This window comes from Phoenix dactylifera, chromosome 7 (assembly GCF_051530095.1).
Source record: "Phoenix dactylifera cultivar Ajwa chromosome 7, Ajwa_hap1_PhDact_Kaust_v1.1, whole genome shotgun sequence".
Lineage (NCBI taxonomy): Eukaryota > Viridiplantae > Streptophyta > Magnoliopsida > Arecales > Arecaceae > Phoenix > Phoenix dactylifera.
The window spans coordinates 30,787,542-30,806,873 of record NC_143196.1 but is presented as its reverse complement, the minus strand read 5'-3'; the positions used below and the strand labels follow the sequence as shown (position 1 = coordinate 30,806,873).

At 37.2% G+C, this 19,332-nt stretch overlaps 1 protein-coding gene across 18 annotated transcripts; it reads left to right on the top strand.

Moving 5' to 3' along the window:
* Positions 1 to 3,314: 3,314 nt before the first annotated feature.
* On the top strand, positions 3,315 to 18,748 carry PDS3 (phytoene desaturase 3). Of its 18 annotated transcripts, none has more exons than XM_039127206.3 (17): positions 3,352 to 3,573; positions 3,680 to 3,786; positions 3,881 to 3,922; positions 4,017 to 4,298; positions 4,384 to 4,516; positions 4,712 to 4,800; positions 6,709 to 6,766; positions 7,604 to 7,759; positions 10,035 to 10,183; positions 13,915 to 14,034; positions 14,322 to 14,535; positions 14,621 to 14,723; positions 14,901 to 14,948; positions 15,802 to 15,847; positions 16,790 to 16,977; positions 17,482 to 17,644; positions 18,374 to 18,748. In XM_039127206.3, the coding sequence occupies exons 4-17, from the start codon at positions 4,080 to 4,082 to the stop codon at positions 18,434 to 18,436; spliced, it is 1,749 nt and encodes a 582-aa protein (XP_038983134.3). In that variant the 5' UTR covers positions 3,352 to 3,573; positions 3,680 to 3,786; positions 3,881 to 3,922; positions 4,017 to 4,079; the 3' UTR covers positions 18,437 to 18,748. The 18 variants fall into 18 exon arrangements, with proteins under 18 accessions (XP_038983132.3, XP_038983131.3, XP_088557754.2 ...); XM_088701633.2 differs by lacking the exon at positions 18,374 to 18,748 and adding an exon at positions 17,708 to 17,796; XM_088701639.2 differs by having other exon boundaries at positions 3,376 to 3,573; positions 3,715 to 3,786.
* The last annotated feature ends 584 nt before the right edge of the window (positions 18,749 to 19,332 follow it).

Genomic DNA, 19,332 nt, shown 5'->3' with positions numbered 1-19,332 from the left:
TAGTTTATATAGATTATTGGCCGAATTCACTCTGATACTATTTGTTACATTCTAAGACTCCATCCAAAAAAACTAGCTGAAATATATTATTTAAGTTTGTTGATTCTATATAACTATTTAAGATCTGTCCAACAAATAATCAATATGGAACTAAATACATGCTAATATGGATCTTCAACGCGCTGGCCTACGATAATATGATTCTCTCCATTTTAATTGCATAGGTCCAATTCACAACCTTGTCGCCTCTGCTGCTTTTCTTTCTGTCCATTCGAAGCTCGCTGCGTTTTATTTTGCTTGACTTTCATATTATCACGAGCTTATTAAAACAACAAGAGGTTGTTGACCGGTTGATAGCTACCTTTTTGCTGACATTTTTCTTCAAGAGCCAAATACAGGTAATAGGTGTTGACTTCAATGAAATTAGAGAGAGAGATTTTTTTCTCTGAGAAAACAGTATATTACTTTCACTAATTAATTCTCACACTGCAAGACTTTTCAGCTCTCTTGCATATTTGAAAGATTTCTTTGCACATCCAAGGATGCATTCACTTGTGCATAACATTATACTAGCACCCTTTACTATGCATTTGCTAGATTATATCAACTGCTCTCTACGTAGCCATGTGGAAGCATTCCGAACAACATGCTTCAATATTAATGCAATTAGAGATATTAAGTAAACAAAGAAGAGAGAGAGAGAGAGAGAGAGAGAGAAGCCAACCCTAGGTTAGGGATGCAACATAAGTGATTAGGTAGAGAAAACGATGTCGATCAACACAAATTACTAGATATTTTTACACACTCAGCTTAGCCAGTGCTCATCCCAAGTTGTACATAATTGCAATCTAATGAGCTATATAGAAGATTGAGCTGAAATCAGACCGGGCCGAGCAAACAAAAGAAAGAAGAATGCTCTGTTTTCCTTTTCATCTCCGCATAGACAATGCCATCATCTTCTCAAGCAATCGATTTATAATCAACACAAGAGTTAAGCAACACTTGGCTGAAACGATGGCAAATTAGTGCAGTAATTGTTGCTTAGAAAACTTTCAACTTAGATGTTAGAGCATTTACATGATACTATAAACAGTTGTATAAAACACTGTTATGGCTTTGTAACAACTGTAGTTTAAAACTCTATGCATGGATAACTTAAAAATAATTATTTAGTTCTCTTTTTTAAAAAAAGTACTACAAAAATCACACAAAATATAAGAAAAAAAGGTGAAAAGCCCAAAACAACAATAGAAAAGAGAGAAATAACGTAATATGATTCCGTTTTGTCCATCTTATCTAAACCCTGGCATAACTGACATTCGTCATCAAGAACAAATATAATGATGAGCATTCTATGAAAAATTGTGATAGCGAGTACCCAGAAATGCAATTCCAAATAAATCACAGGTTGATAGGATCACTAGCTCACATCAAATACGCACATATCATATGCCAAATAATCTTCAAAACTCAGAATTCACAAAAACATTGTATCGGTCGTTATGGTCATATTCATCCAACATCTTTCTACTTATATTATCATGCACACTTTTCACCAAACACAATCACAGTCGCTTTTAAATCAATCGCAAGCACTGTATACTGACAAACCGCATCGTAGAAAAGGAAACATCAGTTCACCAGTCATTTAATCATTTGATAGAATCATAACCACAGAAGCAGTTTTGGTGCTTGTTGCTGGAAATTGGACCCGGGGCGACCGTCGGCAGAGGAGGAGGAGCTCCGGCGAACACTGGGGGGCGGCGATCCGTCGGCGAGCGGCGTCCACCGTGGGGGGCCTGCAAAAGAAAACCGGTGGCCGGGATTTCCAGCGCCGGCCCTCCGATGCTTAAGTCAGAGAGGGGGCTTAATTTTTTCGAGTAGGAGAGAGGAAGGAAGGAGATATCTTCTGCTGGGCTTTTTCTGAGTCCAACCCCCCACTGAGGAGGAGGGGTTCCTTTTTATAGGGGGGTCGGATTACCTGTGATGTGATGGGGCGAGGTTCCCGTACGACTCAGCACGTCGCTTGAGTTGGCGTGCGACCAGGTGAATTAATGCCTTGACGTCGGAGGCAAGGCCAGGATCAGAGAGTTGTCACGGCTGACCGAACGCTGCCGAGTTGTTTTGCCGTGGAGGAACGAAGATCCGTAGATGATAGGAGCCACGTGCATTAATTGTTGAGTGAGCCGGAGATATGCATTAATTGTTGAGTAAGTCGGAGATATACATTAATTGTTGAGTAAGTCGGGAGTTTGTCGAGATCATGCACATTAAATGCTGGAGGCGGTGGCAGGGTATGGCCCCTGACTGGACTTCGGAAGGGTGCAACCGCGGTAGGTGGGCGGCGAGGTCGGACTTCCGAGGTCAAGAGCCCTGAAGCTAGACGCTTGGTGGGGCGCCAGGTCGGGCGTATTAATTGTGGAGCAAGCCACCTAAGGCGTGATCCTGCGTCAGTCCGTAGGGGAAAGTACCCATAGTGGACAGTTGGTGGAGTCCGATTCCCGGGGTCGGGCGTTCTTAGGTCCGGCATCAAGTTCGGCCGCCCGCGGTCGGCCGTCATCCGGTCCCGTGCCGGCAAGGTTCTCATGTACTCGGGGGAACTTGCATTCCCTCAACAGTGCTCAAGCAAGCAAGACGTGGACCCAGAATTAACCAGATTCCAGAAGTCTTCAACTATGCTTGTAGACAGGGCCAAGACGTGGACCCAGAATTAACCAGATTCCAGAAGTCTTCAACCATGCTTGTAGACAGGGCCAACCCAAAGGCCGGGCTACGGGATAGGCTCGAAAAATTTTGAGCTGGATTTGGATTTAATTATAAAGCCTATTTTATTTGGCCGGCTCGAGCCCGAGCCTGAAGTTAGACACGGACCCAGCCCGGTTCAATCATTTAAGCTTATTCTAAAATGGACATATTCAATACTCCAAATCTCCAATAGGTTTGCTGGGCTAGTAGGCTAGCACGCTCAGAGTACGTTTGATTAGTTGGCTGCTTTATTTATTTTGTATTAGCTTTAATTTGGCAGTTGAATATTTAATTATAACTAATTTATTTTGGATGGCGGTATTTTTTTTAGATACAGGCCAGCTTGGTATTTGGCCCGAATAGATAATTTGGGCTGGCCCAATTGGGTTTTGGCCGGGCACGAGCTAAGTCCGGCCTAGAGCCCGAAATAAAAACAAAGGGACCTGTATATGTGATTAGGTGGGACCCGGATCCGTCGCCCGCTGCGCCGTAAAATCCTTCACCCCGGTAAGTGTGATCTCAACCGTCCAATCCATGAACCTCATCACCTATAGCGCCATCTGTCAATCAGCAGCTCAATATGTAGCCGGCCGAAAGAGTGGGAATGGAGGGAGAGTATATTCCCACGCCACCCCCACAACGGAAGTGGGTGGAAGCCGCCAAAACGCACCGCTCCGACCTCACCCTTTTTCTCTCCCACCAGAAAAAGGATTTAATACTCTTCAATCCATTCCTTCTTCTTCCGAGTTCTAATTTCTAATTCCCATCTCTTTTCTACTTCTCTCTTTTTGTCACCAATTCTCCTCTCCGTTGTGGCTGTAACGTGGGGTAAGCATGGCTTTAAAAGCTTTTTTGTTTTTTTTTTCTAACTGTTTATCGATGAAAATGTTCTTTTCGAATTCAAGATTGTTCTTTTTCTGTTCTTTCTTTCTAGTTTCTTGTTATGTGAAGCTGGGTTTTGCAATCTAGATTCTTGGAAGCTTATTTGATGCTGCATAGATGTCCCTCCATACCCTTTCTGTTCATTTTAATGATTCAAAAGTGAGTTAGGATGGTGCTGAATGCCTTTTTTCTTTTTTCTTTTTTGATAATACGGCTGAATGCTTCTCTTGACGTTTGGTTTATGGGAAATCAGATGCAATCATCTCTTTCCGTGACTCAACTAAGCTCTATCTTGGTAAAGCCACAAATATCAACTAAAGGATTCAACTTATCCTGGGAATTTGCCCTATTCTTCCTTACTTCTGTTCTAAAGTGGTCGTATGAATCAGGGGAAACTTGTATGATGACACTAGGGTAGAACTGCCAGAACTGCCAGGTATACATTGATCGACATGAATACTGTTGGATCCATCTCCACTTTGAGTTTGAGTGGAACAGTTCAGAGACGATACTTCTGGGATCCAAATATTCGAAGATACTCTCTTGGTATAGATTCTGGATGCAGAATTCTGCAAGCTTTTGGAAATAGCGAGTTTATGGGCTGCCACTTGAAATCTCGAGTTTCATTATTCAAAGGAACAAGATCAAGCCATAAAGTCAGCCCTCGTCAGGTTTTCCTTTTTAAATGTTCCCACACAATGTTAGTTTCCCCTGAATGTGTGATTGGGAAGGACTATTTGATTATTTCTGCCGCAGGTTGTCTGCATGGACTATCCAAGGCCTGCACTTGAGAATACTGTCAATTTTTTGGAAGCTGCTCAGTTATCTTCATTCTTTCGTAATTGTGAACGGCCAAGTAAAGGACTCGAAGTTGTAATTGCTGGTGCAGGTAAGGTACTTGAATTAATTTCACACATTTAGAATTTTCTGTATGAGGATGAACGCATTATCAGCTATGAATTTTTAACAGATGTTTGCCATTTCATGAAGCCAACAGGCTCCACTGTGATTTTTGCATCACTGCAACTATTTTGCGTCCCTTATCTCTAGAGATATACTAATTTGAGTTATCGCCTTGTGGTAGGTTTGGCTGGTCTATCTACTGCAAAATATCTTGCAGATGCAGGTCATAAACCTATACTGTTGGAGGCAAGAGATACTCTGGGTGGAAAGGTATATATTCTACTTCAATTGAACTTTGAAGATCCTGTCTTAATTTTGCTCCCTCTTTTAGTTTCATAACATATACCATTTTCTCTGTATTGTTATTAGAAATATATGATTGGATTTCCTTGTACCAGGGGATTTTGTCCATTGCATGTCTTTCTGTGATGCTAAAGCCAATCAAGCGTAAAAATGACCACATAAGCTCTGCCAATTTTCTTGGACAATTAAAAATTTAATATCAAATTATTATGAATGGAATATTTTCAGATATCTGTAGGAGTACATGCACAATTTGGTGGACGCTTGTGTCCATGTAATGGTGCTTAACAGGTATGCTTGGTCCTCTTGTCCCAGCCAATGCTATGAGACTTATGGCCAAGTTTATATACATATTTAGGATAGTTAAATACGTACCTAACTACTATTTGACTTAGTATTCAGAGGGAGTTTCCACTAAGACTACTGTTGTTTCTTTATTTCTAGCTCTTAAGCATGAATAATGTGTGGCTTATGCCTTAGTCCTTTCCCTCAAAGAAAAGAAAAAAAAGCATGCGGTATTTTTTTCGTGTTGATCTGGTAGTTACATTGATCCTTACGCTTTCCCATTTAGAAATCCTCGATTCCATTGATTATCACTTTGTTTTCAATAAAAAAGGGCATCCTAGTGTACAAGGCTTTTGCCACTGCAAGATCTGGCGAGGGTAAAATATACGTAGTTGTACCCTTATGTATAGAGAAGTTGTTTCTATGTTTTGAACCCATGAGACCTAGGTGATAATGAAACAACTTTACCATTATGCCAGGGCCCCTCTCTATCACTTTGTTTTCAATGCTATAACAAAACTGTTTTAAACTTAAATACCCATTAGTTCTTTATTATGCAAATACATGCTTATGCATCTATACATACATACACACATGAATACATACATACATATGTGTGTGTATGTATGTATTTATGTATGTTATCTTACCCATGTCTATTAATAGATATATATAGACTACAGACCCATTTAATTAGGACATTCATGGAGCTTAAAACCAATATCTGTGCCACCAAGACCATATTATGAGCAATAACATTCTATAATAAACTAATGTTTCCATGCATTGAAATTTATATCAGGAGTACACGTTGTGAAAGAGAGAATTTCACTTGTTTTTGAAAGAAGCAATTCTCTTCTAAAACTAGACGTGTGCTGCAAAGTGAGAATGCTAACATGAATTTCTGGCCAAAGTTAGGATTGGGTGAGTATGAATAGCATTATAGGATGCAGGAGTTTATCCAGTTGGCTGTATACTGGTGAATATTGGCTGAAAAGCCATGGCCATATGCAAGAAGATATTAGTTGACTTATTTGAGGAGAGGGGCCCAGATTTGTCTTGGAAGTTTAGGAAAGAGGATTTAAGGACCTAAGGTAACATAGACGAAAGTTGTGTGAAACTGTGGAAGGATTTGTAGGAATTCGCAGTTTTAACTAATGTAAGCTGGGAGAATGATGGTCGGCAGATGAGGATTCATAAAGCTGACCTTGAATATATAGGATAAAGTTTTGATGGTTATCATATTGTATACCACTAGAAAAACAACAGGTTTAGCTCTTATTATTCGTACTTTTTTATTTTGTTCTTTCTTATAAATTAATATTGCTTTTCTCATCATTCTGATATAATGTACAGGAGAAATATATATGTCCCTCTTGAAATATTTAAATGAGGATACGTATTCAATATGTTGATCCTCTAGTAATGGCCTAATTCCAGATTGTATTATGAGGAAATACAAATGTTTCAACGCATTCACCAATCAAGTGAATTTTTATTGCTTCACAAGAGTATATGCGTCAACAATTTCATTTTCCTTGAGTAATATATCAACAAGAATGTTGTTGAGAAATAATTTATTTTTGGCAGATTGCAGCTTGGAAGGATGAAAATGGAGACTGGTATGAGACAGGCCTCCATATATTCTGTGAGTTAATTCCTTCAAGAATTTACAGTTTGAGTTAATGAAAGAAATGTTCTGGATGCAACTCTTATTGAAAGCCTCTATTGGATGTGCAAGGTTGGAATGTGCCACTGCATTTTAATATAACATAGACCATTTTTTTGCTTTTTTTATGATTAAAAATTAATGGTCTCTGATTGTCACAAGAATATGATCATGCAAAATAGGTATTATGAATGGTCATTGCTAGTAGCCTGGTTGAGAAAAGCTTGCTTACAATAAAATAATTATTCAATACTATCGGTTACGGTCATAACTCATAAGCCATGTGGAGAAGGTGGTTGCTTTGCATATGACGATAACTGCATGTAAAAAAAAGGGTGCAAATGTAGGCAACAAATGATGCATTCAATATATTACCGGTAGTCATTAATTAAGACTCTACATACCAAACCATGCTAGTCAGTGTTGGGTGTACCGTAGTACCATACCATCTTGGTAGCAAGCTGGTAATGGTATAGGGGCTCGATATGGTGTTGTGCTAGTACATGGTAATTGTGCTGGCTTAGCACCTGTACCATGTGTTGTTACAGTTTCATAGCACATCATGTTGTACCATACCATTAAGGTACTGGTATTGGACTCAGTACCCAGATGTACGACCTTGATCAGCACTTTATATTACCTTTTCTAGCTTTATAGGGAACTCCCAGATATAGATCGATTGTTTGGATCTCGATGGTTCTCAAATCTTGGCAGTTGACTTATTCTGAATCAGTGTTAGCTATCTTCTTTCATTTTTTGTACTTCTGGAATAGAAGATGAATTCATATTCGACTTCTTTTTTCTTACGGCATGTAGTTGGAGCATATCCCAACATTCAGAACTTGTTCGGGGAGCTTGGTATCAATGATCGTTTGCAGTGGAAGGAGCATTCCATGATTTTTGCAATGCCAAACAAGCCAGGAGAGTTTAGCCGATTTGATTTTCCAGAGTTTCTTCCTGCACCCTTAAATGGTATACAATAAACTCATAGTTACTACTCAATGTTTTTATATGAGCATTAGATGTTTATTTATTGTTTTGTCATCCACCGGAAAAATTCTAAGTTTGCTAAAGCAAGCATGCATATGTTGCATCTTGATGATAAAGTAAATGCTGTCCATTAATGATGTTGGTTGCAAAGTGGTGATCCAAAAATAAGGGAAGTAGAGAGGGTGAAGTGGAGAAACAAGAGGAATGGGTAACCTGGAATGCGCTTTATAATTTGGGATCCAAGCAAAGGGACTAATTATTCAACTTGTTTTCTTGGATATGGCCTCTCACTGATGTTTGTAAACCAATGTGGAACATAACTAGCCTGAACCTTTGGTGTAATCAAACAAATGCTAAGCTTTTTCTAACACTCAACTGAAATAAAACTTCCATAGTATGACTTAGATCTCTGGTTGAGTTCTCCTTTTTCTCTCCTAAAAAGAGAGAGAGATAAAGAAATCCTTGGCTAATCTCATGCCTAAGCTCTATGTATAGGTTTTGGGAACTGAAAGGCCGAATGATGCAAAACCAAAAAGTTAATAATTATCTATTTAGCTTTCAAAGTAGTGGTAGCATTCATTTCTTGAAATTACTATTTTTTCCCAAAATAGTGGTTGCATTTGTTTTATTGGCAAGTATCTATTAAAACATGCCTCTGAAAAGGCAGCAGGCTTTTGGATACCCTTAAATTGCTTTTTTTTTTTTTGCACCAACCACTTCACTGGAGCTTGTCATCAAACTTATATTAGAATCTGGATGCAATTAGCTAAATTATTAACTTGAAGAAGATAGATATTACATCATAAAGAAATAAACCTTAATCTACTAATTGCAAAGAATAATCCATCTGATGATCAAATCGGATATTAGATTTGCTTCACGCATCTTGCTTATGTTGTGCCCTGGTCAACCATTTTCTATGACAATTTGAAGAAAAATGCACCAGGCATTCATTTCTTCTATGAGTACAAATTGAACTACTTTCACAAACTATGTAACCTTGAAGATTCTACGATCACATTGTACATATTTGCGTGAAAGTTCCTTAAGGTGAAAATGGACTGCCTTCCTCACCCCTGAGCCGGGCTGACTGTGGGATACACTTAGATCCGTGTGAATTCTTGGCATAAGCTTGATCTTCTTCTTTTTAGTCTCAGCACCAAATGATTGAATATGGATAGTGAGGCCTGTTGGGCCTAATGATAGAAATAGCAGAAAAAGGAGGAAAGCATCCGTGTTTCTCATAAAATAGAAATTATTTCTGCCTAATTTTTGATGACCTGATGAACATTTTTGTGTGGATAAAATCTTATCATAGTTGTTCTTCTACAGACCATAATTCATCATAAATGGTCCGAGCTGAGCCAGAAATAGACCTAAGTAATTATAATAGCAACAATAGCAACAACAGTGATGCTTTATTATTATTCATCATTGTTTTGATTATTGGTGGCCACAAATAGACCTTGCTGCTACTGTGACGACTACCAAGAATGGGAGCTTGATGCTTGCTGGGTCCTTCTCCCTCCTTTTCATCTTTTCCTTTTTTTATGTTTGTTCTATAGTGGACCGTGCTCATTGTGAGTTGCCGCTTTATTTCTATACAAATTATGAACTCTCCTTTTGCTCTAGGCACATAGATGCCTCAAGACGAATTAATTACCCATATGCATCCAAGAAGCGCGAGAACCATGTATTGGTGATGGATACACATTACCGATTATTTAAGGCTAAATTATATCATGATACTTCTCTTGCCAACAGCTGGTAGCTCAGCTGGTTGCACCTCTCTGTCTAAGTGAGACGTCTCAGTTGCAAACTTGAGTGGTGGCCAGCCTTCATATTCTCAAAAAAAAAAATCCATGTTATTTCTTTAAGTCTCAATCCTTGTAGTTCTTTGACTAGCTAAATTTTACTGCCTTAGTGTCATTTTAGGGCATGATGGATTTTGTGAACTCTTTTCAGTTCGTGATATTAAAGGTTTGGCAATGCCAAAATAAATATGCACACATTTATTTGTTTACAAACAATATGGAATTTGTGTGAGCCATGAAATTGGATAGTCACATTAATTTTCTTCTGTTTATTAATATTTATTTGATTGATTTTGATTTTTCTTAGTTTTGAAAAGATATACACGAGAAATCTGTGTCCTACAAAAAGTCTTTATATGATATTCTTGCGAAACAAAGGTGAAGATTATGCATATGCTCCATCTGATAAATGTTAGTTCACGATTTATGATTTTAAATGTCAGGAATATGGGCCATCTTAAAGAACAATGAGATGCTGACATGGCCAGAGAAAGTGCAATTTGCTATTGGACTTTTGCCAGCCATGGTTGGGGGGCAAGCTTATGTGGAGGCCCAGGATGGTTTAACTGTAACAGAGTGGATGAAGAGGCAGGTATGGTAGTTATAAAATTTGTGTTAATTTCTGGATTTTGAAATCATGATATTGTTCAGGGAAGTCAGAAGGATGACACCTAAATGTCTGAAATCAAAGTTCAAGAAACTAAAGAAGACCACGTCTTCAGAATCACATATTGTGCATTTATCCAGTTAGTGCTTGACATTACATGTGTGTTGTTCCATACCATGTATACAGGTATTTATTGGAAAGATATGAAACCATGTTAATGGATGCTCCCAGCTTACCCCACAAAACCTTTTTTGCTCTTCTCCAGACTATTTTAGATAGCCTTACGGTGATTCCAAACCCATAAAATACATGTCAATTTATTAGGACATCACAGACTGCAAATCTTTCAGTGTGCCTTTGTTGATATTTGATAAACATCCTCAAAAACATGCACATAACACTTCAGTAGCAGTTTTTTTTTTTGAAAAACAACATTGAAAACAACACAACTGAGGAAACGGATGGAGAAAAGAAAACTATTCATTTTAGAAAATAGTTTTGTTTGAGTAAATAATAACTATACAAGTTTTTACCAACGCATATTATAATATGTCAGTACATGCTATGATATAGAATGTTTTTGATCCATGCTTGGTCATGCCTTACATATTTGAATCATATTAGTGAACCTGTAACGTGTGAGATATTCTTTGTTTTTGTATGACTTGCAAACATCTCAGTGCTTTTTGAATGTGGGTCATTCCTGGAAATGACACTCGTCACCAACTTATAATCTGTCATATTGGTATATTATTGTTATTAGAAACTAGTAGCTTTTCTCTTTTCTGCACTTGACACTATAAATATCTTCTTTTTGTTACATAGATAACTAAACCTATCAGGACAAACTAATCTTGCATAGACATGAAAAAAGGAGTTGGATTTCAGCCTTTGAGGAATTTGATTTGCCAAAAAGCAATGAGGATCTGGCAAATTATCCATATAAATCATACAACAGGAGTAGAATTAAAGAGTTAATATCTATTGTTCATAAGGAAGAAAAGATTTACTCCTTTATCCGCATTCTTTATATCTCAATGTTAATAATTTATAAAATTTCACATTGTGACATTTCCAGCTTTGATGTGTTGTCACATTTTTGCCTCATGGAAATGAATTGACATGTCTTTTTTCTTCTCTGGATGGATGCCATAGTCTATGTAACACCGGGGCTAACAAACTTGCACTTTCATGAGCTGCTTTTTTCTTTAACCACAATGAAGATGTCCTATTTAGATTTTGTTTCTTCCCTTTTTCCATCTGAGGATACAGAGCATGGTGATGGCCAATAAAAAGGTGTAGTTCAATTTTTTATATTTTTTGGAACTTTTATTTAGTTAATTTTCAGAATTGGTGTAAAGTCCTCTTTTAAGAGAAATTGGTGTAAAAGAGTCTTGTAGGAGGTATGTGTTGGGTTGGACAAGTCATGTAATTATTAAGATTTAATTTTTGATTATTTCAGGCAAGGTCCGCCGTACCGTTATCGGTCGGCGTACCGGTGGCCGGCCGGACCGGTACGGTATCGGTCCAGTCCGGTACGTACCGGACTGTACCGGTACCGTACCGGCCGGTACGCGGTGGTTTCAAAAAACAAAGCGCGCGGCGCTGTGGTTCTTTAAAAAAAAAAAATCGTACCGGTGCGAACCGCACCGGTACGAGGCCGGTACGGGCCTGTACCGGCCGGTTCGGATAAAAAACTGGGAAATACCCGTTTTTTTGTCGTTCCGGTACCGGTCTAGGACCGGACCGGTACGTACCGGCCAGTACGGCATTCCATGATTTCAGGTGTCTTTCTTTATAGGGTTTTATGCTATTCCGAATTTTTGTATTTTATAAAACATTTTGGGGATTAGTAACTTGACTATCAAGAGCCCTAATTTGCTTGGAAAGCAAATCATGTGAAGTCTATAAAAGTCTATAAAAGGGTGTATTAGGGTTGATGAAAAAGGATTGTACGTGATTTGTTTTGAATGAATTAGAGGTTTTCTGTCTGTTTGGCCTTTCTTATCTTTCTCTCTTTCTATCCTTATTCTCTTTCTTCTTTTTCTCTTATTACTTCACTTTATTTGTTCCCTACTTTCTACCATTCTCTCTTATTTCTGCTGCTATTCTTCTTCAAGACTAGATTGTTGGCACTGCAGATTAATGTTCTGTAGGATATTAAATCAGATCTATGCTGGAATTAGCTTTAAATCGTTTTAACCCCTCATTGTCTTACATCAATTTGGTATCAGAGCTAAAGGATAATGCTCTATTCTTCTAGTCTTTTACTTGTTCCCTTTCTATTCTCCTCATCTCTTTCCCCGTTCATCATGTCATCAAATGGGGAGTGGAGTTTCAGAATCGATGATCTTCTTGAGCATGCCAAATATGAGAAGATCTTTTGACAAGAGGATCATAGTTTGACATATATCAATAATTATGTGATGTCAATGAATACTACACTGCAAAAAATTGCTGCAGCTTTAGATGTTGAAAAGCCCTAAGGATGAACTATGGATCAGAGTAAGGAGAACGAAAAAACTTAAAAAACACTTCATGAAGAGCTTATAATCAAAGCTTCTCAATATGAAGAGGATATGATGAAAGTTCCATCATACAAAGATTCTGCAATTGAAGATCTGTTGATTAAGGATGCTGCAAGTGATGAACTATCGGATATTTTGAAGGTAGAAAATTACAACAATGAAGATTTGTATGAAGAACACTCATGGCGAGATCAGGTCAAAACACTAAAGGCAACGATGGAGATCTAACAATTTGAATATTTATTCTTGACTAATTTGTTGGATTCAATAAAGATCGCCATCAATGTACGATTCAAAACTTGTTGATTGTCAAGCGATGGACATCAGATCAATCAATCAATGCTGTGATTGCAGATAATTTTATATGCACCTTCATCATGAAATCTTGGAGAGTCAACGGTGGATCAAGCTTCTGAGTGACATCATGAAGATCTCAAGGTCGAGATCCGCGTAGCAGAAGCGAATAAAAGAAGTCTAATTCAATTTTTTGTATTTTTCGGAATTTTGAAGTAGGTAATTTTTAGAATTGGTTTTCAAGATATATTTAAGTGAAAATTGATGTAGAAGAGTCTTATATCAGGTGTATGTTGGGCTGGACAAGTTATGAAATTATTAGGGTTTGATTTTTGGTTGTTTTAGGTATCTTTCTCTTTGAGGTTATGTGCTATTCTGAATTTTGCCTATCAAGTGTTCTAGTTTTCTTGGAAAGCAGGTCATATTAAGTACAAAAGGATAGGGGTTGAAGGAAAAGCATTGGGCGTGATTTGTTTTTGAATGAATGAAAGGATTCTTTAGATCAGGCTTAGCTTTTTGTTATCTTTCTCTCTTTCTATTCCTATTCTCCTCTCTCTTTCTTTCTTCTTCTCCTCCTCCTCCTCCTCTTCTTATTACTTTATTTCGTTCCTACTTTCGACTATTCTCTCTTGTTTTCGTTGCCATTCTTCTTCTTCACTAGATTGTTGGCACTGCAGATTGATTTTTACATGATGTTAAATCAGATTTGTGCAGGAATTAGCTTTAAACTGTTTTAACCCCTTGTTGTCCTACATCAAATGACTTTTAGTATAGGTTGTTTCCATGAAACTATGCTTGCTGGGATATAATTTTAACAAACTGGTTAAATTTATGAAGTAGTTTTTTTCCTATGTATACAGATTGATATTTAACAAACTCTTTTGATTATCGTAGGGTGTGCCTCGTCGAGTCAGTGATGAAGTTTTCGTTGCCATGTCTAAGGCACTCAACTTCATAAACCCAGATGAGCTTTCCATGCAATGCATCCTTATTGCTTTAAATCGATTTCTTCAGGTACAGCCTGTTCTATTATCCTTGGACTACCATACGGTAATTTTAGATTTAAAGTTAAACTAATACTATAGCCAAGAATTTAGTTGTTATTTGTACCATGGGTTCATAATTATTTTTACATTCATTTTCCATGCTTCTGAATTGTGTTTCTGTGTATATGTTGATATGCAATGCAAAATGTTCAAATTAACATGTTAAAATTATTATCTGTTACAGCTTGAGACATTCATGAAAAATTTCAAATACAATGATGGCTGAACTAAAAAGTATATGTTATACATTAACAGGAAAAGCATGGTTCCAAAATGGCCTTCTTAGATGGTAACCCTCCTGAGAGGCTATGCATGCCAATTGTTGATCACATTCAGTCATTGGGTGGTGAAGTCCAACTAAATTCACGTATACAAAAAGTTGAACTGAACTGTGACGGAACCGTGAAACACTTTGTGCTCACCAATGGAAATATTATCAGTGGCGATGTTTATGTTATTGCCACTCCTGGTATAAACTTATCTTGCAGTGATCCCTAATGAATGAATTGTATTTTTGCTTGTGCCCACCATGACTTTTTACTCTGTTGCATCAGTTGATATCTTGAAGCTTCTTTTGCCTCAAGAGTGGAGGGAAATTTCATACTTTAAGAAGCTGGACAAATTAGTGGGAGTTCCGGTGATTAATGTTCATATATGGTTGGTCGAATTCTCCTGAACTTAGGCTTCAATTTTCTTGTTGGATATTTTTACATCTTCATAAGTAGTTGAGCCACTCAATTTCCTTGTTGTCTTTATGTTTTCTTGACTTGATGATTAAATAGAATGCTATCTGATAAGATTCTTATGTTATAATTATTTTCCCCCTTTTTCCAGGTTTGACAGGAAACTGAAGAACAATTATGATCATCTTCTTTTCAGCAGGTCCTGCTCACATTATTCCATCAAGATTGCTCATTAAAAGCACTTGTTTTTAAGTTCTTTTAGACTCTGATTTCAGAAGCCTGTTAACTGCTCCAGATATAATGTTCTCTCTCCATGATTTCCCTTTCTCTCTTTTTTCCCTCCAATCAGATAAATCATCTATAGGAAGTTATAGCAAGATATATGCGTCCTACATCATATTTACTCACGTTTTACCTTCTTTTCTTTTCATTCAATATACATTAACCATTGACACATCTTAGTCATGATATTCTCTTAAATAATCTTAGTATGGCAAAAAATAAAAATGTGCACAGAATATTTTCTATGTCTCTACAGGGTGATATAAATGTATTTCTCCTGCAAAATAGTAGGATTCTCATATTTGAGATTAACGTATAAAGATTATATCACATTTTAAAGAGACATGAGAGCAACTTCTCTAAATTTTTTCAAGAGTATTTTCATAGAAGATAACCATGTAGAACTGATGAGATAGAGGGTTAATAAGAGAAAAGAACTTTAAAATTTAGAGGTTCACTATCTTCATTCAAGTATTTCTTGTTACTTTCACATAATGCAGTTTAGGAATATTTAGTTAATTGAAAATTTTGAGCAGCATTATGTTTAATGAAATCAGCTCTTAGATCTTGAAATATCAATTAGGGCTAATGAGCTTGCAAGTTCAAATAGTTCAATCCTTAGAGTACACAGAAAGTTTGATGTTTTTCTTCCCCCTCAAGAAGTTAAGTTTTCGTGGATAATTTAAGAACTTAAGTTGATGAGACTAGAAGATTGCTTGATATGTATGTATTGCTTGCTAATATTGGCTTCTACATTTTTTGCCTTCCAGGAGCCCTCTTTTGAGTGTATATGCAGACATGTCCGTAACATGCAAGGTAGATATTTTTTTTTTAAAAAAAAAGTTATTAGCTTGACTGTCATAGTTTTGGGTTTGGCTGTGCCTTATTAATTTTATTCATGTCTTAAGCAAGTCATCACACTGTTTACATCCTCTTTCAATAGTTTAAATCACTTGATAATCATTTTAAACTCATTTTCCTATAAGACTTTATGTAAGTCCATTTGAAACTGGATAGTACGAGATCGTTGTTGTGATTCTTTATGAGTCCAATACAAAAGGATCCCTTTTTTGTAGGAGCTGCCAGACTTTCATTTCAGGTTTTCAGGGAGGCAGCTTCCTCCTCCCACCCACCCACCCCCACTCCCCACCCCCCTTCTTTTTTTATTTTCCCTCAAGTATATGCATTTCTGGGCAAAACTTCCATATCATAATTATTCCACATTTAGACTCTCTACCCTGGAGTTGGTCTTGTGCATGCTTATGTTTTTAATTAGTACCTATCCTTAGAAGCTCTTCATACCCTTATTGAAGAATCTTTCAGAACCAAACTTTCCTAGTCATATGACCTGAATTCCACATTCTGGAAGTCAAACTTCTATATTTTTCTAGATATATGGGATGGCAAATGTCTCCTCTTACTTATGACTTAGGATTAATATCTCTTCTCATAGACAAACAAGTTATTTCCCTAGCTTTACACCTTGTTAGCAACACGAACTTCCACCCTCGTAAACTCTTCCCAAAGTATCCATGCCTGTGCCTGCAATCTATAGGTACATAGTACTGATCTTTATATCCTATACATATTCTGAATACATTATGTAACTGCTATTTTATTTTATTAGAAATATGCTGCTGAGTAAACCTTCTTGTGTTTGTTTATTCACATTTTATCTTATAATGCTGTTAGAAATTTTTCTTTCTTGTATCTTTCTTAAAGCCATTCTTGGTCATACATATCTTATTCTCCATGCAGGAATATTATGATCCTAATCGTTCTATGCTGGAGTTAGTTTTTGCTCCTGCAGAGGAATGGATCTCACGCAGTGACAACGAAATCATTGATGCTACTATGAAAGAACTAGCTAAGCTATTCCCTGATGAAATTGCTGCAGATCAAAGTAAAGCCAAAATTCTCAAGTATCATGTTGTAAAGACACCAAGGTGTGTTTAAAATTCTATGGCATTATTATGGCTTTGCTAGAAGTTTCATCCTTTCATGTACAGTTATGATTTGTTATTATATTATTCTCAGACAAAATCAATTTGTAAGGGCAACGGAAATAGAGAATAAGTGGTGAGACTGTTTGTTAGCACATAATGCCAAATAAAGAGTAAACAGATTGAGAGCATAGAAATCAGATGATACTCCGTAAATATAATGAGAAAATGTACATGGTCGAATAACAAAACAAAGCTCACATGGAGGCTAGTTCTAAAGAAGCATGTGCAACTTAATCTGTTTGGTGGTATCCAATCAGCTTGGATAAGAAGAAGGTTTCATTTGAATGCAAGATTAACATGGGCAATTGAAACCACAGTTGCATGTTTAGACTTAGTATTTAAATCGACTCAAGAGGTCTCATACATTATACTTAGACATTATGAATCCTTATGCTTCGCTAAGTCTCCCCTTTGTTATGGCATCTTGTGCTGTGTTTGTTCCAGATCTGTTTACAAGACCGTGCCCAATTGTGAACCATGTCGCCCTCTACAAAGGTCCCCAATTGAAGGGTTCTATCTGGCTGGTGATTACACAAAGCAGAAATACTTGGCTTCAATGGAGGGTGCTGTTTTATCTGGCAAGCTTTGTGCACAGGCTATTGTACAGGTATGTTGTCAGTATAATTTCAAATATGAATCATGTTTCTTATCAGTTGCAACCTTGCTTTAGGTGGTCTCTTGTTCACCTTGCATTCGATGGATGGGCCGATTGTCTAAATGCATTTTCGATATTCTTAGCATGAAGGATGTTTAAAATTCCATTATGTTTGCTGTATAATTTTTGGAAGTTCTGCTATATGGTTGCCATAATGTTGTCAGTCAGATCTAAGAAGCAACAAAGTGACAATTATTATGCTACCCAAAGAAACTCAGATGGCACCTATCTAGTACATGCTGGGATGTAATACTGTGGCCTCTGTTATGCTGGGATGTAATCCTGCGGCGTGTGATATGCTAGTTTAGAATTAGTTTGATGGGTTGAATGACCAAATGCATTGCAGGATGTAAGTATAAACTTCTGATATTTGAGCAATTATAAGGGTTTATTTCTGAAGCATGAGACATATATACTCAATCTTGTGAGCAAAAAAAATCGAGATTACAATGATTTTCATACTACGTTATGGGCTTAAATGATTGGGGGCTTCCAAATTTCCATTTACAGTATTTTAGAAATATAAATTACCATTTGTATTAGATGGTGATGGATACATACCATAAACACCTTTTAATTTGACATATTACTTAAGGCTCCTCTATTCCACGAACTGTAGTTTTCTTTTTATACATTTTGAGATAAAACGTCATTGAAATTTATCATTGATGGAACTTGCAGGATTATGACTTGCTTGTCGCACGGACCCAGATAAGCCCGCCCGCCGAGATGACTGTTGCATAGTTGTGAAGTCCAAATCAACATGACAGCTTATTGATACCAAGAATTCTTTAGGCCTTGATCTTGCCAATGCCTCTTCCTCCTTATAGCTGATTCCTTGGCAGCATTTAGTTTCATTCACTTGTCATAATTGAGCTGGCAAAGGCGATGTTGTCTTCGGAACCAATATCTAAAGAGAACAGGCTTTTGAATATCTCAGAAGAAAGGGCAGCCATATTAAATTCAAATTTGCAAAATTCTACCAGGATCTTGACTTTCTTGTTGAATATTTTAGTGTTTTAAAAAAATAGGAATGCAGAGAATGTCATTGCATCAGTCATTTCATTTCCTGAAAGCCAGAGAGTTCTTAAGTTTACGGCCCTGTTTGAGCCCCGTGGAAAAAATTCCAGAGAATGAAAATTCTCTAGTAATTAGGTAATGCGCAAGATGGTTACTTCAAAAAAGATTACTTTGGATATCTAACAATACCAGATATTTCGATGCTTAGGACATTGTGGAGAAAAAAAAATTCCGATATTAAAATTAGTTATTAAAATAAAATAAGACACAACATCCATCATCCAACAATAAATACCTTTTGCTAGAAGATAAAAAGTAGCACTCCAATCTGTTCGGGGCGTAGCTTGGAGGCGACGTGGTCGAATAGATGGTGAGAACGGTTGGTGATAAGGTAAGAGAGGGACGTGTAAGAGAGGGAGGATGGCTGGATCTGGGAAGCCCAGCAGCTGAGTTGTCGCACCCTGTAGTTTGATGACAGCAGGTTGATAAGGTTGGAGCTTGGGTAACCCACGCCCGGTCAATTTAGTATTTGTAAATAATTAACAGAGTACTTTAAATAAAGAGTAAGGTAATCTATGGTTTGTATTGCAATGAGTGCTACCTTTAGAATCATTCCTGTA

What these genes read in the sequence shown, in the direction of transcription:
- PDS3 (XM_088701628.2), top strand. Translation starts at nt 4,080, where the DNA reads ATGAATACTGTTGGATCCATCTCCACTTTGAGTTTGAGTGGAACAGTT. An exon ending in AGTTGTAATTGCTGGTGCAG is followed by an intron (nt 4,517 to 4,711) that starts GTAAGGTACTTG and finishes GCCTTGTGGTAG; the next exon opens with GTTTGGCTGGTCTATCTACT. An exon ending in CAGAGTGGATGAAGAGGCAG is followed by an intron (nt 10,184 to 13,914) that starts GTATGGTAGTTA and finishes TGATTATCGTAG; the next exon opens with GGTGTGCCTCGTCGAGTCAG.